The sequence below is a fragment of the Acanthopagrus latus genome, chromosome 17, assembly GCF_904848185.1.
Source record: "Acanthopagrus latus isolate v.2019 chromosome 17, fAcaLat1.1, whole genome shotgun sequence".
In the NCBI taxonomy this organism is placed as follows: Eukaryota; Metazoa; Chordata; class Actinopteri; order Spariformes; family Sparidae; genus Acanthopagrus; species Acanthopagrus latus.
In genome coordinates this window covers 25,067,133-25,094,487 of record NC_051055.1, presented here as the reverse complement: position 1 = coordinate 25,094,487, position 27,355 = coordinate 25,067,133, and the positions used below count along the sequence as shown (strand labels likewise).

The window sequence follows — 27,355 nt, the reverse complement described above, 5'->3', positions numbered from 1 at the left end:
CATCTTTCCTGAAGGATTTTCTGCACTGAAATAATGAAACTGTGGACTAGAAATATTGCATAAGCTTCTGTACCAACTCTCAGCTTGTAGAAATGTTTGCTTCAGAACTTGGGCTGCTCAGACCTGGTGTCAATATCTGTCCTGAGCAAACATGTCAGAACTTACAATTTACAGTAAACACTTATATATTTATATATATTATAAGACTCTTATATATATTAAACATTGCATACTTTTGTGAGTTGTCAAATTAAGAAAAACTTCATGAACTTTGTAAAAAGCTGTCTTCCTTGTTTAAAGAACACCGTTTGGCCCATTCAGGAGGGATAGTAATGGGTTTGAATTCCCTCAAAGATTAATCTTCACAGAGTTGGGAAGCTAAAAGTTAATGACAGGACATAATCAGCATGTAGGACAGCTGCATGAACAATCAATAACTCAAAATAAAAGAAAACATGTACTATTTACAATAAAAAATACGACTTGTGATGGTAGGTTGGTATTTAAAGTAGATAAGAATATCAAAGCATGTATAATTATTTTTATATTCCTGAATGATGAAATGTGGTTGAATTCTAGTCTCATATTATTTTGTTTGACTCACCTGTTTAGGTTTAATTCATATATTTCTTAAGTGGTTTACTTGCTTTCTTCACAAAATTGTATAATTTGAATTGAACAGCTCCTTTTTGTTTTACATCAATATAATAATTAATGCAAGGAGGATTGTAACCTACCTTCTCCAAATAAAAACGCACATCTGGTTTGTTTCTATGTGTTTCTTAGAAAAAGTGAAACAGCACCCCTCTGGAATGTCAAATATAACCACCAAGAGTGAAATCAAGAAATTTTGATGCAGAAACAACCGTTCAGTCACAAGAAAGGAGCTGTAATCACTTTTTGACATGTGAAATACAGATTTTTATAAGTTTTGTTGGCCCTTTAATGGTATTTCAACAGGTTAAAAGGACTGCATTGCTTATATTCTGTCATATATAACCACCAAGTGCCAAATTAAGCTGTTTTTATGCAGAAACAACCTTTCAGTCTCAAGTCAGGGGCTGTAATCTCTTTTTGGCAGGTGAAATACAGCTGTTTGAGTTGTATTGGCCCTTTAAAGGTTTTTCAACAGGTCCAACTGATGGAGCAGGTTAAAAAAAAATACAGTCATATCGTTTATTCTTTATTTCACACATAACCCATCAGTAAATCATGTTAACAGTCTAGTTGCAAATATATGCCTAATCAAGGATATTAGACATACAATCTCATAATACCATTGTACAATACTATTGTACATTAAACAATACTATTGCCCCTGATCTTTAAATGTCATTCCCTGATTATGATATAAGCTGCAAACACTTAGGCCACAATTATTATTATTATAAGGTTACAAGAAATGTTACAGACATACATTTGCCATAACCACGGACACAAAGTTATTTATATGTGTAGTAATGACTTTATTGAACATATCACAAACGTACAAAGGCTTGTAGAGGAAAGAACATATTTATATAATACAATACCACGATCTTTCATTAGAGAAAATAGAAATTGAAAGACAAAGCAAAAAAGGGGATTCATACAAGGTGTATATGGTAAAAAATAAATATTTTCCAATCACCTGGCAAGACCATCAAAATACAAAAAGGGAAAAGGAGGCAAGACCATGAAATAAAGGAGTACATTTCAAAACAGTAAGAAGCAAGATTATATCGCCGTAAATCTTTCTTGATATTGCTACAGTGGTAATAATGACTGTTTGATCCAGATAAAAAACAGGTGCAGACGTAAATAAACTGGGCCATACAGCTTTAACAGGACGTGCGCGCTCCCGCGGACGGACATCAGATTTTGGCGGGCGCTCACTTTTTGGCATCACGCGGTGACAGAGGGGCAATGACGTCAAGTGCTCTGCTGGACAGTTGATAACCGTTGAGTTGATGCTTCAGTCCTCACTGTTGATGTTCAGGACTCCGGAGAAAACTTTGAGAAGAGAGGCAGTTTGTGTTTTTATCAGAAGTTAGAAACCGTCGAAAGACAGCCACGCGTTTCAAATTAGACAGTTAGGAGAGTTTACCAAAAATTACTGTATCACCAATGTCGCCGGCTCCTTTTTAGACGAGCTAACCCTACTGTTGCTAGGTTTAGCTAGCAGCGATAGCCTTGATGCTAACCTGGACCCGGGAATGAAAAAGCGGACAGAGCTGGAACCCAAACATGGGGTGAAGAAAGTTGGACACTTGGAGAACTTAACCAAGACAATAATGGAGAATCTGTGTTGGAAGGCTACACGTCCAGGGGAGCTTAATTTGACGTGGTTGATGGTCATTCTGCCAACATGACAGACAGGTAAGGCTTCTCCAGTGTTCAAACTCATCCACTCCTCTGTGGCTTCCTCCTGGCTTCCCTGATTATCAAATGATAAACCTTTGTTTTCTGTAACATTACATTTTTACTATAGTTGATATGGGAAAACACTTAAGTAAAATAATTGCTGTGAAGTAACTTTTTAGTCACATTTAGACACTCACATTTGAGTTGTACTTCCTTTTTCATGACACTTTTACTTGCACGCAACTACCTTTCAGAGAGCGCAATGTCATAGCCTGTTTTTTCTGTACTTTAGTCCTTTGACAGCTTTATTTATCCTAGCAGTTACTTTACAAATTGAGATTTGAAATACAACACACGAAACACTTAATAAGCATTTTTTAAAATTGTAATAAACAGGGATAGATTTTCTGCCTGGAATATTAATGGCAGTGATATTTATAATTTTTCTGATTATCCATATGGAATCAATCATCTAGGCTGGAAACTCTAGCAAGATCCAAATTTACTGACATAAACACGCATGACATTGCAGCAGGATGGTGGTACACACAGGGAACAATTACTTTTTACCTCTTCATCACTTTTTACTTTATATATTGTTTGTTTTGCATACTGTGCAGTAAATACAACTTGTCATTTTCACTTTCATTCAGTTTTTCTGGCTATATGTTAGGAGCGTACTTCTCCTGTCTCTTTTAAGTGCCCTTAGTGTTAATTCAGCTGCTGTAGTTGGAAAAATATCTAGAGGCATGTAAACGCATCAGCTTTTCTTAACTGCTCCACTAGCCACATTTTTGACCATGCACACAGAATGTGCTCAGTAAGCTCTTACAGTTCCTACCATATCATCATATAAGTGATTGCAGTTATTGCCTTTTAGGGAGAAGCATAACAATGAGAGCTCAAGTCAAATCTCTGTTTAATCAGCTTACCGTCAGTTGCCACTACCAACTAAATTACCATGACAATGGCAACCTTTGATTTCAGCTGGGGAACTGAGAAAGATTTTTCAGTTAAATACACACAGTGGCAAATACAGGAATAAAAAAAAGTACAAGTACATCAGAAATGTGTTGCAGAATCTGCAAAGTAACTAGAAACTGAATTTATCAAATAAATACAGAGAGGGGTGAAGTATAATGTGTAGTATGAAGTAAATGTAGAAGTAAATGTTCTTAAGAGCAGTTTTAAAATTCTACTTTAAATAATCTAAAAGATTTTCATGTAAATAAATATCTGTTCACTGTCTATCGCCAAATGAGGCAACATGAAGATGACAGAGCCTAGGGCTGGGCGATATGGCTGAAAAATGTATTTCGATATAAGTGTTTCAAGTGGCTGTTTGACGCCGCTGTACTCGAACGGATGAGAGCGGCTGAGGTGGTAAAATAAATTAATCATTCATTCATTGCCAGACTTGGTAGGGATGACGACCTTGCGTAGTTTGCAGACAACATCGATATTACTCATGTCGGACTTAGAATAACTGAAATACTGCCAAACTGTTGACGTGACCTTTCCTCTTTCATCCACAAGTTCCTCTCACGCTGTCACACTCGTTTTCTCCTTTCACTGCACGGCGTTCTTTTTGTTAAAGCCGTTATGAGGCACGATGGCGAAACATGAAAGTGCTACTGTGCATGTTACTCAACAGGCTGTTGCTAGGTTGCCAAAAAGCGAGTGAGTCCTTCCTCTGCCTACATCCCCCAGAATGCCTTGTGGTTATGGATCGGGGCTTTCTTCCAGTATTTGTTCAAACGGAGTTCAGTGAAATTATCGTATGTTCTATTGAACGTATTTTCTATTGATATTGATCATGTGTCTATTGCGATTGATATCGTTATTGTTTTATCACCCAGCCCTAATTGAGCCAATGGGCCACTGATGAAAGCCCTTGCATTTGCTGTAATACCAAAGTTTTACACTGGGGCGATTGTAACATTCCCACAAAAATATCAGAAGTGGTGCACAGTTATTGTCCTGTTCACCCAGCAGTGGTTGATTCAGCCATAGAGAGTAGGTGGTTCGCATCATAATGACTCGAATAATTTAGTCTTGTGTTAGACAGTAAATAAATACATTACATAAAGTCAGTTTTCAATTACCTAAAATTATATTTTCTTGTGTATGAAAGGTCAAACACATAGAAACAGCTATGGTTTAGGAAATATATGTGTATGTTTATGCAGGACCTTAAACAATGGTCATTTGACCACTCAACAGTCATGCTTACAGCATATACATATGCATATGTGATGCATTGTTGAAGCTGTTGAGAAGCTGGGTTTCCATTATCCGGTAATTACCGGACTTTGACTGGTAAAATCTGCCGAAGTCCTGTCTTTTTTAACACCGTCGGTCAAAATGTTTGGTGAAAATATTCTCTCTAAGCACAATTTTAATTTTTATTTACAAGTGAGGACGAGTCAGCGGCAATTACGTCCCCGCTCATCGATGCTACTTGTGCGCAACAAGACGCCATCCCTGTAAAAACAAAACAAAAAAAGCCTGAAACATGTCATGGGATTTTGTTTATATAGAGTTTTTATTACATATATATTTTAAAAGCATAGAGTGAGCAGACTTTTTTTTTATTTCAAGTTGGCAGCACACCGTGTTATTGAATTGGTATGAGCCAGTCATGATGTCTTTTTTGTTTGCAAATTGTCTTATCTGAGAACAGGCCTTCAATGTCTTTATGTTCTTATTAAAAGAACACATTGAGCAATATTTATTTTAGAAGTTACACACGTGAATCACTTGATGGCACTCATTTTATTTGATACAGCCTATACTTTTCAATAAAAAGGATTATAAATTGACATGCTGTGATATCATTCTTATATATCCTGCATATCATTTATCATTTTGAGCTCAATAAATTCAGATTCAAACCTTAAATTCAAACCGGAAACCCTGTTGAGAAGATATATATGACATACCGTCATTAGTCATTATTATTACTGAAACAAACATACAAAAACAAATTAGAAGAAGTGTGCAGTGCTTGCACTGGTTTGTCTGTTTCTCAAGATAAAAAAAAAAAAATCCCACATTTCCATACTTCCCTTTTCAAAAAGTTTTGCATTACTTCACTGTTAGTGAATGACTTCATTGGAGAGGCTCTAAAAATGGTATGAACAAAAATTGCTTCTACATAGTTATATGTTAAAGGTGCAAATTAGATACAAACGGTGGTATCATGAGTATAAATAATTGGAGAAAAAACTGCCAGGCTCAGGAAATGACAAATGAAGCTTGGTGCTGTTTGGGGAAACTTCCTCAAAGGTTGTTGTTGCACAAACTGTTAAGAAATAGAAAAGTGACAAGAGGAAGGGACAGTTTGGAGCAGAGACGCTGTGGAGAGGAAGCGAGCAGGCAAACAAGGCATAAAGAGGTAAAACACAACATTTCAGTTTTGATTAAAATGTCTTCCTGAGCTGTAAATGGAAGTTAGTTAAGTGATTTTTTTTCTTCATGATTATTTTGATAAATGCTTTTTTAGCATTCTTGATTTGGTTGTTATTTAGGCCTGCACAATATGAGGAAAATCTGCGACGTGCAATAACACTGTTCAATATTGCGATGGCGATATAACTTGTGATAAATAAACACACGGCTCTATGACACACACACACCCACACACACACACGCCCGACAGAGCTCTCTGACCTGTTGTCGTCAGAGTTAAAAACAACCTGTAATTCATTCCCTTGTTTAGTAGCATGATCAAGGGTCCACACTTGTTCGTCCTACTATTTCCTGGATACATACATACTCACACAATCGGCACACACTCAGTGCTGTTTCTTTTCACCACAACGTGTTCGTCAACCCTTTTCATCGCTTTTCTCTCCTCCCTCAGCCATCATAACCTGGCAATCACCACAAAACTGATGCCGATTAATTTTATCAGGGTAGCTAATGGCGAGCTGGGGCTTCATCTGATTGGCCCTTGCATCCAGGGCTCCGGCTGATAAACGGCTAAATGTTGGCATGCTCAAGGTGCGTGCATGGCGCATGTAAACAAAATGTTTTTTCTTATTCATTGCGTGTCAGGCAGTCTTTTGCAATGTGTTTATTGCACATGTTCATATCACAATGACGGTGAAAATTCGATTTATCGGCAGCCCTAGTTGTAATGATGGGATGGACAGATGTTGTTGTATTTAGTAAAAGATTTTGGGAGAACAACACTGTAATTGTTAAATGTATTTGTTGTATAATTCATTTACAATATGAAACAACAGAGCTCACAAAGTTCTTTACCCGGGCCGCACAATATGAAAAAAAAGTCGTATCGTGATTATTTTGACAGATATTGTAATGCGATGTGGTTCCTGATTCGTGGGAATGGTTATTTTTGTATCACAATTTTCATTTTCATGATAGGACTTAATGGGGTCTGTACCGAACAAATGTGAACAAATGATTTTTAATCCAGTGTGTCTCTGCAACACTACAATACATCATTATCATGCTACAAAAATTGTGGTTTCTTGTGTGTGTGTGTGTGTATGTGTGTGTGTGTATGTATGTATATATATATATATATATTTATATTTATATATATTTATATTTATATTTATATTTATATTTATATTTATATTTATATATTTATATTTATATATATTTATATTTATATTTATATTTATATTTATATTTATATTTATATTTAAAAATATAAGGGTAGTCACACCCCGTAATCTTGCAACTACGGAATAACTCAACATGCAACATCCTGTGTAAGATCTGTGATGTCAGCTGTGGAATTTCCTTTCGGTCAGTTCCTCTTTATTCACTTGACTTTCACTGCAAAATGTGTCCTTTTAGAAGGAGAGACTCACTGTGTCAATCATCGAATCAGGATGTTTTTTCTCCTCTGGGTGGCTCTGCTTTTCTCTGTGAGAGGCAGCAGTGCTGACACAGGTAGGCATCTTTATTATATTCTTGTTATGATGCAAACATTAAAGATATGAATACAATTGTTAGCAATAATTTTTCAAGGTAAATGTTCTCATAAATGTTTTCCATACATGCTCCCAAATTACAAGTATTGAGCTTTCCCACATTGAATTTATCAGCTCATTGGTAACCTCCCTTGCATCATCTACTGTATTTACTGACTTACTTGGGAATTCAGGGATAATTAGATATTTGAGTAGCATTCTCAGTTACCAGCAATATGATTAATTAAGAAATATGTCAATAAAATGAGTTAAATGAAATTCTGTCATCTGCTCAAAAACAGAATATGTGTTTTCTGTCAACAGAAGTAGTCTTTCTTCATTATAAAGTGTGGTGTGTTGTCCTAATTGAAACCCTCTGTTGCTGTGTTTCTCTTACATGTCACAGGTGCATCAGTGGAACACTGTAACAGTGGATACTGTATCACTCTTAATGAAGGAGAAATATCAGCAGAGGCTGGACTCTGTGTTGTGATACCGTGTTCCTTCAGTACTAGTTATGGCTTTATGCTTGAACATATAGTTTGGTACAAATGTGAATCTAACCGGAGATGTGGTGACTCAGACGTGATATTCCACACCAACAAGAACAACAAAAAAGTTCAGCCTCAGTTCAGAGGACGAGTGTCACTGCTGCAATCTGACCTGAACCAGAAGAACTGCAGCATCATCATCAATGACCTCACTGTGTCAGACTCTGGATCATATCAGCTCAGAGTTAATGGGTTCCGGTATAAGTGGCCAGGTGGTTCCTTGAATAAGGCAACTGAGGGATTTACATTCTCTGCAAGACCAACTGTCTCTGTTAAAGGTAATGTACAATTACAGCCAATATAATCAGTGACATTGTGCATTGTTGTGCCTTTGAACTGCACTAATGTGTATTTATAGTCCTTGTTTAGCTTTTGTCGACCTTTGTGGTAACCAGTCTGGTCTGTAGCATTAAATGATGCAACTCTTCCTTATTGCCCCATTGAAAGGCTTAACAGATATCTGTATCTGATTGTTTTAGCTGAAATTTAAGTTAACGATGAGCCTCAGGCCCCTCACCTGATTGCACTCATGCACTTTCTCTCCATTTAGATCTGATCCAGAAGCCCACAGTGATGATTCCTCCTCTGACAGAGGGACAGCAGACCACACTGACCTGCACTGCTCCTGGTCTCTGCTCTGGATCTGAGCCTACAATCACCTGGAGGTGGAGAGGGACCGTAGCGAACAACTCTCACATTACAGGAAACATCACTGCTGAGAATCGCAGCTCAACTTTGACATTTAACCCTTCAGCTGAACTCCATGGCACCAATTTTACCTGTAAGGTCCGCTTCACAGGTGACACAACTACAGAGGAGACAGTGACTCTGAATGTAACCTGTGAGTAGAACATCCTGTATTTCATTCTTACATATGGCCTTTTCATGTAAAATGTTTGCTAAGAAATCTGCTCTGTCATCCCTGATGGTTTTCTGAACTGTCTTGAATTTGACATCATTACTATGCTGTAACATTGTATATAATGCAGTATATCATTTGTCTCATAGATGTGAAGGAAATTAAAGTCACTGGAAATACAAGTGTGATAGAGGGTGAATCGCTGAATCTGACCTGCAGTGTTGAAAGTTTCCCTCCATCTCTCATCACATGGACTAAATTATCTGAAAGAAACTTGCAAAATGGAACAGAAATGAATCTGCAAAACAAGACTTTATCTGACCTGCAGAACGACACTGAAACCTTCTTGCAGGCAGACAGTGGGATGAGCAATTTCTCCATCTTTAACATGACAGTGGAAGATTCTGGAGAGTACATCTGTACAGCAAAACATCTAAACAACACCCTGATGAAAAGAGTTGATGTAACAGTGAAATGTGAGTACACTGTATAATTGTTATAAGATAGATCACATTAGTAATAGTTTAATCATCTATGTGCTTTTATGCACTTATGTAGAGTTATAAAGACATGCGCTATCTGCTAAAACTACTATGTAGAGTTTGAACCATTGTACTGTGTCGCCCTCCAGTGGTAGCAACATATGACACTATACATAAATGCAATGGTTTACCACTTAATGCATGAATACAAAAACTTGTACACACTGAGTTTAATTTGTGTGTATTATGTATATATTATATTAATGATATACCATATCACATTGCTGTAGATTTTAATATATTTGTGTGCATGTTGTATATTTTTAGACACCAATATGCATATATATATATATATATATGCATATATATATATATATATATATATATATATATATATATATATATATATATATATATATATATATATATATATATATATATATATATACAGGCTTACCACATGCACAATGAATGCCTATATTTTATTTGGACTCTTAAAAAGTTTAATATCTCAAGAAGTATAATGCAAATGGACCAATGATATTTGAAAGCATGTATATATTTGCAAGATGTTCCCTCAGTTTATTTATATGTTTGATCTGTTTCTTGCTGCTATGTTATTTCAATGTATTTTGTGTAAAATTTGCTTCACAGATATGAAGAATCCTGTAATCACTGGTGACACAACTGTCGAGGTGGGACGAGCTCTGAATCTGACCTGCAGTGTTGAAAGTTTTCCACCCTCTCATATCACATGGACTAAATTTGGTTCCAAAACAGACCTGCGCAATGAGCCCAATACTGACCTGCAGGACAATGCTGGCTCTGCAACACTCGTCATCCATAGTGTGACAGCAGAACATTCTGGACAGTACATCTGTACAGCAAAACACCTGGAAACTACTGTGACAGTATATGCTGATGTAACTGTGACCTGTAAGTAGACTGTTCCAAACTTGTTGAAAAGGAAGTTTATGCTCACATTCTCCACTAATAGCATTTTCTTAAAATGTTATGATTTTGCTTGTGTGTTTACAGCTTTTCCAAAGATCTTAAACTCTGAATGTAAGATTCAAGCCGAGGTGCTGACCTGTGTGTGTATCAGCGACGGGCTTCCTTTACCCACCATTAAATGGCCACTGTTGAGGAACTACACTGACTACACTGTTATTAACACCGTCTCAAACCACACAGTGAACTGCACGGTCACTCTTGCTGTGAAAGACCACAGCAACGCTGCTGCTGAGTGTGTCAGCAGCAATGGAAATGGGGAAGTAAAAAAAAACTTCACCATCCAAAAAGTTGAGACAAAACCAGAACTAGAAGGTACATGTTGCTAGCTAAAGCACTTCTGCAACTGTACACCACTTTATGATATTTTAAGTACCTCTTTTTTTCTTTCCTTTTTTTCATACTGTGACCTCTGCATTCGGACATTGGTCAAGCTGTTTAAAGGAAGTAAGCTATCATTTATTTTTAGTGCTGAGATGAACATTAACTTATTTGTTTTTCTTGATTGCAGAACAGTTCGAGGCCCTATTTAAAACTGTGTCATGGCTGCAACTCATACTCGCCTTCATGGTTGGGGTACTTCTTTCAGCTGTCATTTGCTGTTTGGCAATAAAATGTCGAAGGTACTCCATCTAATAATTGACTCTTGGTATTGTCTGTTGATAATCTTCATGCATGTATTTTAATCTGTGACAATTTGTTTCTCCCAGAAGAAAACAGAAGAGTTCTGGAAAACTGGATGAAACTCTGGAGATGGTGACCAGCCAGGACGATCCACTGGTAATATAACAAATATTATATACATCACTTAAGCCCTTTCCAAAGTTGAGAATGAAGAAGCCCGAATTCACACTGGAAAATCTTTGGGGCCCACTCAAACTTTAATTACAAGTCTAGTCCCTTCACTGACTTGATAAAGAATATGTTTTTATTTATTAATCGTAAATTAACTCTGCAGTACCTTCATGGCCCACCAAGGGCTGGGACCCTACTATGGGAATCACTGCATTAAATGAAACACTATTTTTCTTCAGAATTCTCTCCAATTTTTAAATTAGAAACTTAAATGTGTGAATATGGCTTTCATCGTTCAACATTTTAGTCTGACACTTTTTTTCATGGAAATTACCAAAGCAAATGTTTACACAGATTTGGCAGTGAATATTCTGCTATTTTGAGGAAACTCTTATAGAATCTGAGCATCAACAACGAAACTGCAAACAAACACGGGCATGGACATTACAGTTTTCCATTTCATCAATACTGAAAATGTAAGAAATAAGAAGAAGGTTTGGAGCTTCAGCATCTGCAAAATAATAGCTGGACGAGTCAAATTTTTCTCGACTGCCTTTTCCTTCTGCATGAATGTAATTGGACACATCACCAATTAGCTCGCACCCACAATAATTTAGCCACCAGTGGTGAATTATGAATGCAGCTGTTCTTTTAAGTACATTTGAGCAAGCACTTTTATTATTTACCCAAACTAAACTATTTGCTTCCTTTATGTAAATCAACTTGCAGAAAGTTGACACTGTGCAATTTATGCCTGCTTTAATAACCAGGCCCTTCTTAAACCTTGTGGTGCAGTTGCACTAAATGTAACATTACCACATATAACAATGTTACTGTAATTACAGGAGATGCACTTTGTGTTAGATAACAGTATCTGAAATAAGTTTCAAATTTTGCCTTAAGCTGTTTTATTTCAAACAGTACAGAAATAGAAACGACAACTGACAAAGATGATGGTATGACTTATTAAAAAAAAAAAAGACGAACAAATATGAAAAATAAAAAAATAGGTAAACAAGATAAACAAGTATTCATTCAAATTTGGTACTAGTTGCAGCTAAATTAATCATATAATTTGCATTGTACCCAACAGATAGATGCTGGTCAAGTAGCGGAAGATGATCAGACCTATTACCAAGAAGGAACTGAAGAAGGAGAAGCTGTGGCAGCAGATAATGCAGCCCTTGATCTTAATGGTGGACCGAAAGATGTTGAGTATGCCAGCATTGATTTCTCCGCCTTGAAAAGAAAGAGCCCGAGGAAGGCAGCAAAGACGCATGAGAGCACGGAGACGGAGTATGCTGAAATCATGAAAAAAGCTAAAGAGGAAAGAGAAGATAATGGTGGAGAGGAAGGTGAAGTATTGGAGGGCAAAGAGGAGGCGGAAATGATACAGGAAGATGAGGAGACGAAACATAGCGTCCCAGAGGAGGAGGAAGGAGAGGATATGGCAGTGTACTCCAGTGTGAAGGATATAATGGGTGAGAACTAAGGACTATGTTGTGGAGCTGCTTAAGGATGAAGTTTCCTTGTTCATCAGATGTGACATCTTGGAGTAATGGACTTATGATGGACATTCTGTTCAGTGACTAACAGACCTGTTTACCACAGAGCTGTGATCTTCAATCTCAAAATTCAGCATGTTGTAACCTTAAATGGCTCAGACACATTACCACATGTTGGAGGATGAACAGATCCATTAACTCAACTCAGGGTGGACTGGAAACTGGATATATTTCCTTATTCAAAGCTTTATTGCGCTTCACTGTCTTTCACTTTTCATGAGTTTTCCACTTATATTAATCTACATCCATGTAAGTGTTGACAACACCATTAGGGCGATGGGTTGCAAAATCAAGGCCCAGAAGGGCAACTGCCTGCATCCTCTCTGCTCTGAGACCCTAAGTGTGTTTTTGTTTGATACCTTTATGATGAGAATCTGCCCTGAAAGGCATTCGTGGACCGCCAAACTGTTCTTAATGGTCCACATTTCACCACGAAAATAAGGTTCGCTGTAAACCTGTATATGGATGAGGTGTCTCTTTTTCAGCGTGGCTGTAGGGATTGCAGCGTTGGTCTGTACGGTGGTCAGTTTGACAGATCACAGTGTAATATCTAATAGCTATTGGATGGATTCTCAATTTTGTACAGCCATTTGGGGTCCCCAGAGGATGTATCTCAATGACTTTTCCTGTCCCTTCACCATGAGTTTGGCATTTGTTTTGAGTGAACTGTCTAAACAAATATTGGATGGATTCCCATGACATTTACATTCACCTCAGGTTGAGTAGCAACTGTTTTACTGATTTTATCCCTCCCTCTTATTATCATTATTTTATTGTTATTGTCATCAATAGTAGTAGGCTTAGTAGTAGCAGCTGGAGTAGTATTTACGATGACCCTTAGAGGAATGAAAACAACTATTTTTTTGGTCGAATTTAAGCTCAGTTATAGTATTATGTATATAAAATGATGTGCTAAATAAAACTCTATAAACTTTGATAAAAAAATGTTTTTTTTTTATCACCACTAATATGATAGAATTAAATTCTGTAAAGAAGAAAATATACACGGTGCGATTCATACAATGGTAGACCTTTTAATATGCTAAGGCCTCTCTAGACCAAGCCATACAATATTCAATGATGAGTACCATGATTTATGATCAAAACCCTGCTAAATAAATTATATTCCATCAGCTTTACTATTTGCTTCAACTAAGATGGTGAACATGGTAAACATTGCACATAGTAAAAATCAGCATGTTGGTGTCATGGTGAGTCTGTGACCACGCTAACATTAACACTTTGCTCAAAACACAGAAGCAGTTTCACAGAGTTGCTAGTGTGTGTGGCTGCTCATAGTCTTGTTCCTTTTTCAACTATGGTGTCAAGTTTTTGTCAGTACAGTTATCACATGGCCATTTGTATATGGATGAGAGATGAGGGACAAATTCTCTCCTTGTGTTTCCATGGACAATGTTTTCTTGCAGTTGTGGGGTAACACAAAGAACAAATTTCACACTCAAAACAGTATTTTTAGTCTATACCCAGAAGATCTCAGAAAGCTGAAGCTTCATGTTAAATTTAGCTTCAGGTATTTATTATCACAACATGAGGATCGTAAAGTTTGTGCCCTATCTCACTGACATTGCATCAGAATGAGAGCTCTTCAGGGCCAATATGTAAAAGAAGAACATTTGAAGCAACCACATTTGATGTACATTAAACTGGAGTGGCCATATTAGTCTCTAAAGGCCTGTTAAAGTTCTTGTCTGACAAGCCATAGATTACTTCCCTTTTTAATATGCAGCAGGAATCGAACTCACTCAGTGCTCATTTACTCTTATTGTAACAGGAAACACACTTGTTTGTGTCTGTCAGTTACAACAAAGCCTTTATTTCTTAAGATACATTCTGCAACGTTTGCCTGTTCTGTAGCGAGTGTCCAATACGCAGACACATAGTAACGATGTAAGGATGTTGTTATTGCTGGTTTGTAGATAAAAATAGTTCTAATCTAGCACAATAAATTGTGAACAGGAAGTTATTAAAAATAATACAGTTTGAGTATTTGAGGCAATGATTGTATGAACAAATAATACAGACTCTTCACATTCATACACTTATTAATATACACGTAATCAAGTATAGTCAGTAGTTAGAATAGTTGGTTTCTTGAGATGACATTTTCTCTTTTTAAGACAAATACGGTACTTCCCCTTTCTCAAAGTCTCTCAGTTTCACATTCATGGAGATAATCTGAAGAAAAAAATCAAGACTTGTTGGATTTTATTATTCAGTGTTAAAGTTGCACGTTCTCAACTTTTTTTATATTTACGTGTGATGTAAGGAGACTTTAGCTCTAAGTTTGGCAGTTTAAAGTGGGCCGGCAGTTTGCAGATAAATGTCCTGCAATCTTGTTGTGGTGTAAAGAGCTGCAAAGAAGAAGTATAAAAAGAGAAGAGAGGAAGAGTCAGTTCAGAGCAGAGACACTCAGCAGAGATCACTGAGGTGAAAAGAGAGCAGGAGAACGAGACACAAAGAGGTAAAACACAACATTCAGCTCATTTTTATTATGTCTTTTGAAATTGTTAATTTAAATGTAGAAGTTGTTCTTACTTAATGTCATTAAGCACTATTCAAAGTTCTTGGATTTACTCGTAAAATAAGTTGTGCAGTAAATTGGGAAAAGTTTGAGGTCATGGGACTGAGGGAATTATTGAGAAGCAATTCAAAATAACACAATCCAGGGAGCATGAACATTGATAAATGTGACTACAGAAAAGGTGCAACTTCAGTCTGTGCTGTCAACAATGGAGGTGTTTCTGATCTCTAAACTAAAACCTTTTAATGTAAAAAATGTCTAAAAGGAAATCTTGGTCCTGTGCAGCATCGACACCAACTGTCTCAAACACCAAATCAGGATGTTTGTTCTCATCTGGGCGGCTCTTCTCTTCTCTGTTAGAGGCAAAGGTATGCATCTTTATTTCAGTGGTATAATAATGTAATGATGTAAAACTATCAACAGAATACAAAGCAATAATTTTGCCATGATAAATGTTCTTAAAAATGTTTCATGCCTCCTCTAATTTACCAGCTCATTTGTGGTATTCACATCACCTCTTAAGTTTCTATCTTTAAAAATTCGATATAAATATTTAAATTATCTTTTTTTTTTCAAAGACATTTTAGATAAGTAAGAAAGTTATGTAATTATATAATTATGTTGCTTCAACTGTTGCCACAGTTGACACTGATAGTTATATAAAACAAATTGTATACTGTATACTATCTCTCAGGAGTACTGCCTTTCATAATTCATCAAATATGGTGTATTGTCAAATTTGAATGTTCTCTGTTGCTGTGTTTCTGTCATTGTTTGCATTAACAGGTACATCAGAAGGAGGGAAAATCTGTCCAAATGGATCCTGTTTCAATCTTAATGAAGGAGAAATATCAGCAGAGGCCGGACTCTGTGTTGTGATACTGTGTTCTTTGAACGTGACATCTGGCTATAAAACCCAAAATATGACTTGGTTCAAATGTGAACCATCCAAACAAAAGTGTGAATTAGTCATGAGTCAGCCTGAGTTTAAAGGACAAGTGTCACTGTTGGAGTCTGATTTGAGTCGGAACAACTGCAGCATCATCATCACTGACCTCACTCAGTCGGACTCTGGACCATATCAGATCAGAGTTGAAGGTTTAGTGGTCACTAAATCAAAGGGATTTGCATTCAATCGAAAATTGAATGTCTCTGTTACAGGTATGAAATGCTACAACAAATATACGCAATGAAGATGTTCATTGTTGTGCCTTTGAACTGATGGTGTATTTGTAGTGTTAAAGTTGCATGAAATAAATATTTGTGATCTGTCAACCTCTGTGGGCAGACAGTGGGAACTGCAGCAGTTCCTGATTTAACACCTACTTATTGGCCCATTGAAATGTTTTACAGTACTTTGTTTATTTTATCCAGAATGTCAGTAAATGATGACATTTAGGCTGCTCACCTGATTGCACTCATGCGCTTTCTCTCCATTTAGATCTGATCCAGAAGCCCACAGTGATGATTCCTCCTCTGACAGAGGGACAGCAGACCACACTGACCTGCACTGCTCCTGGTCTCTGCTCTGGATCTGAGCCTACAATCACCTGGAGGTGGAGTGGAAGCAGAGAGAAGAGTTCTCACATCACAGGAAACATCACTGAGTTCAAGACTGAGAATGTGACTACTGTCACACAGAGGCACAGCTCGACTTTGACCTTTAATGCTTCAGCTGAACACAACGGTACCAGTGTTACCTGTAAGGTCAGCTTTATTAACAACATCACTACAGAGGAGACAGTGACTCTGAATGTGACCTGTGAGTAAACTGTACATTATTTTCTTTTTTTTGTTTGTTTAGCAAAATGTTGATAATTATGCTCTCTTAGATTCATGTGGATACCCTCAAACTTAACTGTGAATATCTAAAGTTGCATAACTTGAAAAGTGTGTGAAACATTTGGCTGGTGTCTTTGAATTGTTTAGAAATCTCTCACCTATTCCTGATATTTTTAACTAGTAGAAAGCGAAGAGCTTTTCTTAAATGGAGTGTGTTGTTATGCTACCTGTTGAATATCTTGCCTGTGGTTTAGTGTGTGAAAGCGTTAATCTCTAATCTGAATTGGATCTAAAGCTCTAATTTAAAAAAAATGCTTGCATATCCTCTTTCCTGATGAATTTGCATTTCTATGTGGCATATTTTCTCTGATGTTAAGGAACAGAAAAGCAATTCAAGACTTGACGTACTTTAAAAGACATTTATAGTTCATCATTGCAGTGTGCCTCCTCAGGTTCAGTTCAGTTTATCTAGTTTGTTGTTGATAAAGATGGATATTGATTTTTTTTTTCTTACATATTGTGGTCTTACCAACATAATCTTTTGATAAAAAATCTATTATCTACTGACATTTTTAGGTGTTTTGTGTCATAAATTGCTTTCTAAGACAAAATTCAAATAGTTTGTCTAAAATGTTGTGTTTCAAAGCTTTGAGTGGACCTGTAATCACTGGAGTGACAGAAGTAAAAGGTGGTGATGCTCTAAATCTGACCTGCAACGTTGAAAGTTTCCGTCCATCTGTTATCACATGGATTAAATGTGGTTCCAACAAAAACCTGCAAAATGAAACCACGATCCACCTGCAGAACGAGACTGGAACAGCCATTCTTGTCATCCTTAATGTGACGGCAGAACACTCTGGGGGGTACATCTGTACGGCAAAACACCAGAACGCTACTCTGACAAAACATGCTGAAGTAACTGTTAAATGTAAGTAGACTGAACTAATTACTTTGAAAGAAAGTCTGTGTTCATATCACCTTACTGCATGTTTGCTGTGATGTTGGGATTAATTTTGTGTCCCCACAGTTTCTCCAAGGATCTTAGAAAGCTCTTCATGTGAGGTTCAGTCAGAGGTCCTGACCTGTACGTGTATCAGTGAGGGGTTTCCTGCACCCACCATCAAATTCCCGATGTTGGACAATCACGGTGAATACACTGAATACTCTGTCTCTACCAATGTGTCAAACCACACCGTCAGAGTGACTGTATCTTTAAAACATCAAGACTACACCACTGTTGAGTGTGTCAGCAGCAATGGCCAGGAAGCAAGAAAGAACCTCACGGTCAATATAAAGGAGTTCAAACTAAAGGGTAAGTGTTTTAACAACTACACCTCTTTTTCAATATACAATCTTTAAAAAATGTTTCATGTCATAGCAAGAAGCAGCAGTGATGACAGCTTTTTAATGGTTTTGTCCAAATTGTTCCTCTCCATTCCAGATCTGTTCCAGGAATTGTTGATAATTGTTCAACAGCCGAGGGTCATCATTTCATTTCTGACTGGGATTCTTCTCACATCAACCATCTGTTGTTTGGCCAGAATGTGTTGCAGGTATCCTTTAAAATGTATCCTTGTCTTTGACATCCATGCAAACATACTCACATTTCAGGTAAAATGTGTATAAATGTATTATTTGAGCCCAGAACATAGTTGCTGTGACACGACACTGCTAAGCCACTCTGTCACCTAAATTACCTTTCCTTTATTATAACAACAGATTAAAACCAATTGTTGCCTGATACGTAGGAAGAACCATTTAGAAAAGGCATCCATGATTACCTAATTGAATAAAGGTTATGATAAGTTTATTCATTATGAAATGACACATTACAACTCACAAAAGCGACTAATTTAAACCCAATTTTAAAAGTGACTTTGATTTAGTAATACTTTGTTGTTGTTCGTCATTATAATATGTTTCCTGTTTAATTATGTTTCTTTCCCAGAAAAAAACAGAAGAGCCCTGAAAAACTGGATGAGACGCTGGAGATGATGACTACTCAAGTGATTCCACTGGTATTTACATTTTATTTATTTAAATGTTAATTTCATCTTTGGTAACTTTAACACCGTCAGTTCTCTTTCTATATATAGACTGATCTAAACTGCACTGCATGATGACACAACAAGCAACATTAAACTAGTGATAGACAAGGTTTTTGCTTTAAAGTATTATGAAGTAAATGTTGACTGTCAGGTGATGACATTAGAATGATGACACCATCTGCTTTTAGATTGATTTCCTGTGTAATTGTGTCTGCAACTGGGCACTGTTTCTTCCTGTTCAAATGTTAACACTGAAACTAGGTTTCTAAATATCAGGAGTTTTCCAAAAAGACCGATTTCAGAGACCAAAAAGGTCTTCAAGGCCAAAATGCATAGAAAAGCCTAAGGTTAATGAACGTTAATGTATGTGTGGACAGGGCCTGTGTCAAGTCGAGATTTCGATACTATTAGCTGGCCGCTGTGAGTTTATCCCAAGCAGCCATCGGTCTCAAAGGTAGTTGAAAATCATCAATTTAGGCAGGAGTCTGACCATTCAAGACCTTAAAAACAAGTTGTAGAGTCTTAGAGTCCATTTAAAACTACAGCTTCAATCACCTAAATTAAGTGAAACATAATCATTCAATTGACGTATTATCAACAATGTCTTCAAGTCTTTTCAAGCTGATTTCCCAACCTTAGGGAATAAAGTAGAAAGCAGTTGTGACCTAATAGGGCATAAAATAACATTTTTGCAAAAAGACTTAGAAATCAGTTGGTAATGAATGTATGGAATAAATGATTTGTAGTTAGCAGGCAAATCTTCAGTTTCCAGGGCCACTTTTTGTATCGTGTGTAAGATATTAAATGCCACTGACGGAGAGATTTTGCGCTTAGGTTACATACTGTATGGGTATCTGGCTTGTGTCAGCTAGCAAGTGACATATTATTTCTTTACTGTACATGACAGATGGATGGTGGTCAATTTGTGGAAAATGGTGGGAACCATCACCAAGAAGCAGCTGAAGACGGAGCCAAGGCTGCTGTGCATCCAGTTCCTGAGTGTGACGCTGAACCAAAAGAGGTGGAATACTCGGCCATCGACTTCTCCGCATGTAAACAGAAGAGTCCCACTGAGGACACACGGGAGACCACAGAGACGGAGTATGCTGAAATTAAGAAGGAAGAAGCAGAGGGGAGACAAGATGTTGCTGGGGAGGAAGGCGAAATTTTGGTGGGCAATGGAGAGGAGGAGGGGATTATGGGGGAAGATGAGGAGCAGAAACAGTGCATGTCTGAAAAAGAGGAGAAAGGAGAGGAAACGGCACTGTACGCCACTGTAGATGAAGTCATGGCTACCAATTAAGGACGATGTGACCACTGGAGTCAGTTTCTTTTTTTTGTGTTATTGGTGAAGATGGAACATGACAGGCAATTTAACATAGATGTGACGTAACATTCACACAGCGAAACCTTTAGCATTACATTAAATAAGCTTTGCTGTCGAAAATTATTCATCTAAACAATATCATGTGGAATTAATAGACTCATGCTGTAGCAGTTAATTTTTAGACGATACATTACTTGATAAATGCATTGAAATTATATGTGCATAGATTGAGATCTGTGTCAAGTTCACAGTTAATTAAGTATAGTTTTGTTTTAGGTTTTTCATTAAAGCCACTGTGTGTTGCTGACTCAAGGTACTATCGAATAGATCAGGGTCATCCGGGAGTTGAAGGGTTTGGCGGTTGAGCCACAGCAACACAGTGAACATGAAATAGCTCCGGGTGGTTAGGTCAGTGTCTTGCACTGTCATTAATGCCATCACTGAGTCTGAATGGGTTAATGAGAGACAAAGCGCTTCAGATAAATATATATATGCCTTTTAAATACGGTCAATTTCTGTAAAAAATTCCAAAGTTTGTATGTTCTTCTGGCCGTTGCCTTGCTGTGCACACAAATAAATGCTAACCCTCTGCTCTGAAGAAATGTCCATAGTATTTATTCTTAGTAGCTGCTGTGCACTCCACTATTGTGAGGAAACTTTAAAAAGAAATACTTTCCTGGTCAGTGTTTGTACAGCACAAGTCGTGGATTACATGAATATTAGGGATCAACTGGACTGAAAATACAGAGTGAGCAGGGAGTTTCTGTGTGAAAGCTTCTCAGCCTCTAACAATTTATTTCTCATACTGGTTCTGCAGGGTGTTTTCCATAATGCAGATGTATGGCCACTGATCTTGGCAGAACTGCATGCCATTAGCTGAAGATATTGTCTAATAGTGCAACAGGAAGTTGTTGGTGACACTGAAAATACTGTACAGAGGTGCTATATAAGGAAATGTGCCTTTGAGCACTCTGACTGATGACGACACCATCTACAGATATTTCACAATACGAGAATAGAGAAGTGCTTTCAAGAGACTGAAGCCAAAATGGAGGAACGGGTTGAATGTAAAAATTCTGCAGGTATTTAAAACATTTATCTGTGATCACAGCACTTTTTCCACATATCAATATTCTTTGACCATTACTCAAATGGCACTGCATTAATACACACCATTCACTGTCATGCATAGCATGCATTTGCACAATAAGTATTGTGAATTATTCTTACAAGGAAAATGAAAAGGAAGTAATGGACCAGTAAGAACATTTCAGGCTTCCTCATAAATGCCTGCACAAAGAAAATATAGCATTGGTTGGTTGCTTTGTTTCTCAGGATGACCAGAATATTTTGTGCAACTGCCATAAACTTCCCTTTTCTAAGTGTTTTGTTTTATTCATAGTTACGTACAAGGAACAAAAAACAAGCAACAATTTCTTTTCCTTTTTCTTCATTAGTGTTGATTGTAGAAATTCACAAAATGAATATGGTGACATGACTGCATCACACAGAGGCAGTCTGGTAGGAACAACAATACTGAGTCTGCCTTTATCATTTTTGCACAAAGAAGGAAGAGGATCATAAGTGATGAGGTGGAGTCAGTTTAAGGTGTAGACACACAAGAGAGAACACTGTGGGGCACAGAGAGCTGGAGAACAAACGGGTAAAATACAACATTTATCTTACTTTCTTTCTCAGTGAAATCTATTGCAGTGAATGATTCTGCCCCAACTAACCTCTGACAGTGTTGTGTCAAGTTATTGGCTTTGTTTGTGCAGTATGGCCAGCTGAAGTAGGGAAAGGTCTTGGGCCAGACATGGGCAGAGGCACTGGATATAGCACAGACATTTATTGCACAGAGTAGTTGCTGAGCTTTCATCAGGGGCCCAACATGGCACCCCTGGGGAGAGTGGTAGTCAAATGTATTCACATGGGTACAGATTGAGTGAACATGCAACTTCCTGTGTAAACGTCTGTGCTGTCAGCTGTGGAGCTGTTTCCCGTCTAGTTTGATCAACCAAAGTTTGTGAATGCTTATCGCCTATTCATCACAGACAGGATTTCGTCCCATGCAGGCAGAGACCGTCTCAATCATCGGATCAGGATGTTTCCTCTTGTCTGGATGACCCTGCTCTTCACTGAGAGAAGCAGCTTTGTTGACACAGGTATAGTGTAAAGCCTCATTGAAATTTTGGTATGAGACTTTTTTGCACTGATTATCGATGTTTCCTTTCACGCTCCAAAATTTGCTCAGTTTTCTATTTTAATCCTTTCAATTTGGCTTTCACAGCTTGTTAAAGCTCTCATGACGCACAGCCTGTTACTGGTTAACATAAATAATTAACTTAAAATTAAGTAATGATTTATGTACCAGAGATATATCCTGAAAAAAATGTAAAAAAACTGTTTACTGTTCAGATCAGAGAGGAACTTAACATCATGACTGGCTAAACTATATTGGCCTCGTGCATCAGAAAAAAGTAAAAATATATTCTGTTGTATCATTTTCTGTGCCTAATTTCCTCTTTTTCACTGTTTGTATCAACAGTTGCATCTCTAGGAGATCCCCCTGTAATATCAGCAGAGGCTGGACTCTGTGTTGTGATACCCTGTAATGTTACAACTGATTCTGGCTTCGCTTTGGAAAGTTCAGCTTGGTACAAATGTGAACAGAACTGTACTGATTCTGACATAAAACTCCACTTGAACAACACCAACTCCAATGCTCAGCCTGGGTCTAGAGGACGAGTGTTGCTGTTGGAGCCGGACCTGGGTCAGAACAATTGCAGCATCATCATCAATGACCTCACTCAGTCAGACTCTGGATCTTATCACTTCAGAGTTAAAGGTTTCCTGAAGGACACAACAAATAAATTTACACCCTATCAAAAAACAAACATCTCTGTTGAAGGTATGAAATGCTACAACAAATATATACAATGTTCATACGATGTTCATTGGTGTGCCTTTGAACTGATGGTGTATTTATCGTGTTGATGAAGTATAAAGAATGAAGTAAAGTTTGTGATCTGTCAACCTCTCTGGGCAGACAGTAGGAACTGCACCAGTTCCTGATATAACTCCTACTTATAAAATGTTTAACAGTACTTCTATTTTATCCAAAATGTCAGTAAATGATGACCTTTAGGTTGCTCACCTGATTCCACTCATGGACTTTCTCTATTTAGATCTTACCCAGAAGCCCACAGTGATGATTCCTCCTCTGACAGAGGGACAGCAGACCACACTGACCTGCACTGCTCCTGGTCTCTGCTCTGGATCTCATCCTACAATCACCTGGACGTGGAGTGGAAGCAGAGAGAAGAGTTCTCACATCAGAGGAAACATCACTGAGTTCAAGACTGAGAATGTGACTACTGTCACACAGAGGCACAGCTCGACTTTGACCTTCAATTCTTCAGCTGAACACCACGGCACCAGTGTTACCTGTAAGGTCAGCTTTATTAACAACATCTCTACAGAGAAGACGGTGACTCTGAATGTGACCTGTGAGTAGCACCTCCTATCCTATATTGTGTTCACTCATAACAGAAAATATTAACGTAACAGTTGTGTAAATTCACTGTGCATGTAGAACGTTTTATAATTGTCAAGTGGTTGAAAAAGATATACTTTTTAACAGAGTGATGTAGTAATAAGTCCTAAACCCCAGAAATCAGTCAGCATGTTTGCACTTCCGGTTCCCTCGTCTAAAAGTTTTTTTTAAGTTAAAAGTTTGAAATAACGTTTATGGTCACCACAGGCTAAAGACATAAAAAACATCATTAAATCTCCCACAGTTGAATTATGAAGCACGTATGTGTCTCAAAAATATCAGTTGCTAACAAGTGACTTTGAAATTTTATGACATCGAACACAGAGACTCATCGACTAGTCAGTCTTACCAGGCCGACTCAAGTCACAAATTAAATAGTCATTTTTGGAAGGCTTGTATTGTAATTGTGTAGTGAGACGCTTAGTAGCGGTGCCGTTCAAGTCATGTGATCACAGTGTAATTTGTTTATAGCCTAACATTAGTTTCTTATATATAGCAGTTTCATTTACGCTTTGAAAATCACAGAAGTGGTGTTCATGTGTGAGAGTATCATAAACTTAACTTGTGTTTGTCATGGAGCTTATTTTCTACACTGATCTGAAATCCAATTAAAAAATCCCTTGTTTGAAAAGCATTTTGTCGAGGGAACCAGGGCGATGCAAACTTCCAGGTTAGCCTACAAAAACCTTTTCTTAATCCTATTGAATTCATGGTGACTAAAACAGGTGTGTGTGGCCCTTTCATGTTTTTTTCAGATTATGACTTCCTTACTGCTTACAGAAGAATTTCATTTAATTTATCATGAAACTCCAGTATAGATTAAAAACTACAGATATTCCGGTCACCAGCTTAATACCTTTATCACGTGCAACGAGTGCAGCACCACTGTTGTAAGTACCAATACCAGGTCTGTACCAGTTTATCAGGTGTGATGTAGGTGTTACCTGCAAAAAAACCCTCATGGTGTCATAACAAATGTTATGTGTTAAAAACGTTGTATGTTGAAGGAAACGTGTGTGTAACGCTGTGATCCTACACTCTCACTGAAGTTACATAGTGCAGATGCAGGTGATAGAGACACCATTCACCCTGTTATAAGAAACTGTACCGTCAGCATGATTTTGAAGCTGTTATTTTGAACTGAAGAAGTTACATAATGCTGCTTTAAAAATAGATGTTGACACGTCTGAAGGTTTCTCAGGCTTTGGCTTTCCGATTGAAGCCACATGTTGAATATGATTACAAATCAGGCCTTGTGTAATAAATCCAAATATTTTGTCTCAAAGACTTCAGGAAGCCTGAAATCACTGGAAGGACAACATTAAATCAGGGTGATACACTGCACTTAACCTGCATTGCTGAAAGTTTCCCTCCCACTTCTGTTATTTGGACTCTAGTCCCATCCGCCAAAGACCTGCACAGTGGAAATGAAACTGACCTGCAGAACAACAATGGAAGTGCCACACTTGTGTTCCCGAATGTGACAGCAGAACATACCGGACAGTACACCTGCACAACAAAACACCCGAACACGACTTTGTCTGTGAATGCCAATGTCACTGTGACTTGTAAGTAGAAAGGAACATTATTGTCATATCCTGCAAATGTTGTAATCAACTTGCTGTATGCTTCATTGAATGCGCTGCTTCTGTTTTTTGCAGTGAATCCAAAGATCCTCAACAGCTCTGGATGCATAAATCAGTCAGAGTTTCTGGCCTGTATGTGTATCAGTCAGGGGTTTCCTTTACCCACCATCAAATGGCCGCTGTTGCAGAACCACTCCGAGTACTTTGTCAGTACCACCGTCTCAAACAACACGATCAACAGCACCATCATCCTAACTGTAAAAGAACAAAGTAACACTGGTGTTGAGTGTGTCAGCAGGAATGAAAATGGTGAAGTAACAGAGAAACTCATCATGAAAAAAGCAGAAAAAGAAGAAGGTAACCGCTCACCATTTGAAAGGTTTTCTTTGTCTAACCTCCAATCTAAAGTGCTTTTTGTGTTTGTTTCTCTTGATTTCAGTTCAAATCAGGAAATTCCTCAGAATTGTGACAAGTTTGGAAATCATCATTGCGTTTTTGATCGGCGCTCTTCTTTCTGCAATCACTTGCTGTTTTGTGAGGAAATGTCACAGGTACACTTTGAATTTACTATTTCTGTATTGTTATATTCACTTGTTTCTTTTAAATGTAGTTCATAAAAAAAATCTTTACATATAAGTTGTAAAGCATACTTTGTAAAATGGTTAGCAGTGATGGAAAATGTTGGAATAAGTGGGACAAATTAGGCTTATCTTCTAGAACGATCCTTTCAAGTGAGATTAAAGGAACCATGGCCCAAATTTTTAAAAGGTCAGTTGTTATCTACTCACCCCCATGCTGATGGAAAGGGAGAAGTTTCATAAGTCTTGCTTCACACTGAAACAGTGATGCAGCATTCTCATCAACAACTGAAGTAGATGGGGACTTGTTTTAAAAACCAACAGTAAATAAAAACATGAAATGGCTCTATGTTGCTTGTCTCTACAAGCCCCAAGATCCCCAAAGAAGACTGGAAAAGATTTTAACTTGGTATCCGACAGCTCCTGGAGCCATGGATTACACAGGAAGAGCTGTTTGGAGCTATTTTATGTTATTTTTTCAGTTGTTTTAAAACAAGTCCCCATCCACTTCAGTTGTTTAGGAGAATGCTGCATCTGTTGGCATTGAGTGTGAGCAGATGATGACTGAATGTAAGTTTCTGGGCGAACTTTGCCTTTAATAATCTTTGCTTGACATTTGTATGTAACGTTTGCCTCTGTGTATGAACATTTCTCCCCAGAAACAAACGGAGGGCCAATGGAAATCAGGCTGACACTCTGGAGATGGTGGCAATTCTCGAGGATCAGATGGTATTTATGTTGATACAGCCTGACATATTATCCAATAAAAGACTTTTATGACACTTAGTGGTAGTAAAGACACTGTTAACAGCAGTGCAGGTCTTCATACTGAAAATAAGACATTTGACATTATTTGGGCATCAAATTATCATTTCCATTTGTTGTTGGCGTTGCAGCAGTTGATGAATGACTCTGTGTTGTGTCTGACAGATATCTGGTCCAGCAGCGGAAGCAGGTGAAGCTGGCGCGGTGGGGAAATCAGACGTGGAGTACTCCCACCTTGATTTCTCCCTGATTAAGAGACAGACTCCAGCAGAGGCAGGGACGACACAAGGAAAGGCCGAGACAGAGTACGCTGAAATTAAAAGAGAAAAAGTAAAGGCGAAACAAGATGGAGAGGACAAAGTGGAAGAGGAGATGATAGGGAAGGACGAGGAGCCAGAACATGGTGTGCGAGATGAGGAGGAAAGTGAGGATGCGGCGGTTTATTCTACAGTGAAGGATGTAATGGATCAGATTGACGGTGAATTGAGTGTTTCTTAGTTATTAAAGGATAAAGCTGCTTCTTGTTGTGGTGACATGGCCTCCTGCTGTCATGTGTAACTGTCCCATGTACAGTTTCTGCAGTGGCCTTCAGCCTCTGGTAACTCTTATATGATTA

The 27,355-nt window shown here is 37.8% G+C and overlaps 1 protein-coding gene across 1 annotated transcript; it reads left to right on the top strand.

Annotated features, from left to right (window-relative positions):
* The first annotated feature begins 1,838 nt into the window (after positions 1-1,838).
* On the top strand, positions 1,839-27,272 carry LOC119005726. Its single transcript, XM_037073596.1, has 28 exons — positions 1,839-2,358; positions 7,177-7,272; positions 7,699-8,121; positions 8,394-8,684; positions 8,852-9,178; positions 9,839-10,120; positions 10,223-10,510; positions 10,707-10,818; positions 10,906-10,975; positions 12,084-12,471; positions 13,690-13,724; positions 15,363-15,465; positions 15,884-16,258; positions 16,539-16,859; positions 17,526-17,807; positions 17,907-18,191; positions 18,321-18,432; positions 18,828-18,897; positions 19,835-20,227; positions 21,252-21,336; positions 22,309-22,419; positions 22,803-23,165; positions 23,443-23,763; positions 25,097-25,378; positions 25,472-25,753; positions 25,836-25,947; positions 26,634-26,703; positions 26,905-27,272. The coding sequence occupies exons 2-28, from the start codon at positions 7,212-7,214 to the stop codon at positions 27,235-27,237; spliced, it is 6,177 nt and encodes a 2,058-aa protein (XP_036929491.1). The 5' UTR covers positions 1,839-2,358; positions 7,177-7,211; the 3' UTR covers positions 27,238-27,272.
* Positions 27,273-27,355: the final 83 nt, after the last annotated feature.

What these genes read in the sequence shown, in the direction of transcription:
- LOC119005726 (XM_037073596.1), top strand. Translation starts at nt 7,212, where the DNA reads ATGTTTTTTCTCCTCTGGGTGGCTCTGCTTTTCTCTGTGAGAGGCAGC. An exon ending in GACAAAACCAGAACTAGAAG is followed by an intron (nt 10,511 to 10,706) that starts GTACATGTTGCT and finishes TCTTGATTGCAG; the next exon opens with AACAGTTCGAGGCCCTATTT. An exon ending in AAAGGAGTTCAAACTAAAGG is followed by an intron (nt 18,192 to 18,320) that starts GTAAGTGTTTTA and finishes TCTCCATTCCAG; the next exon opens with ATCTGTTCCAGGAATTGTTG.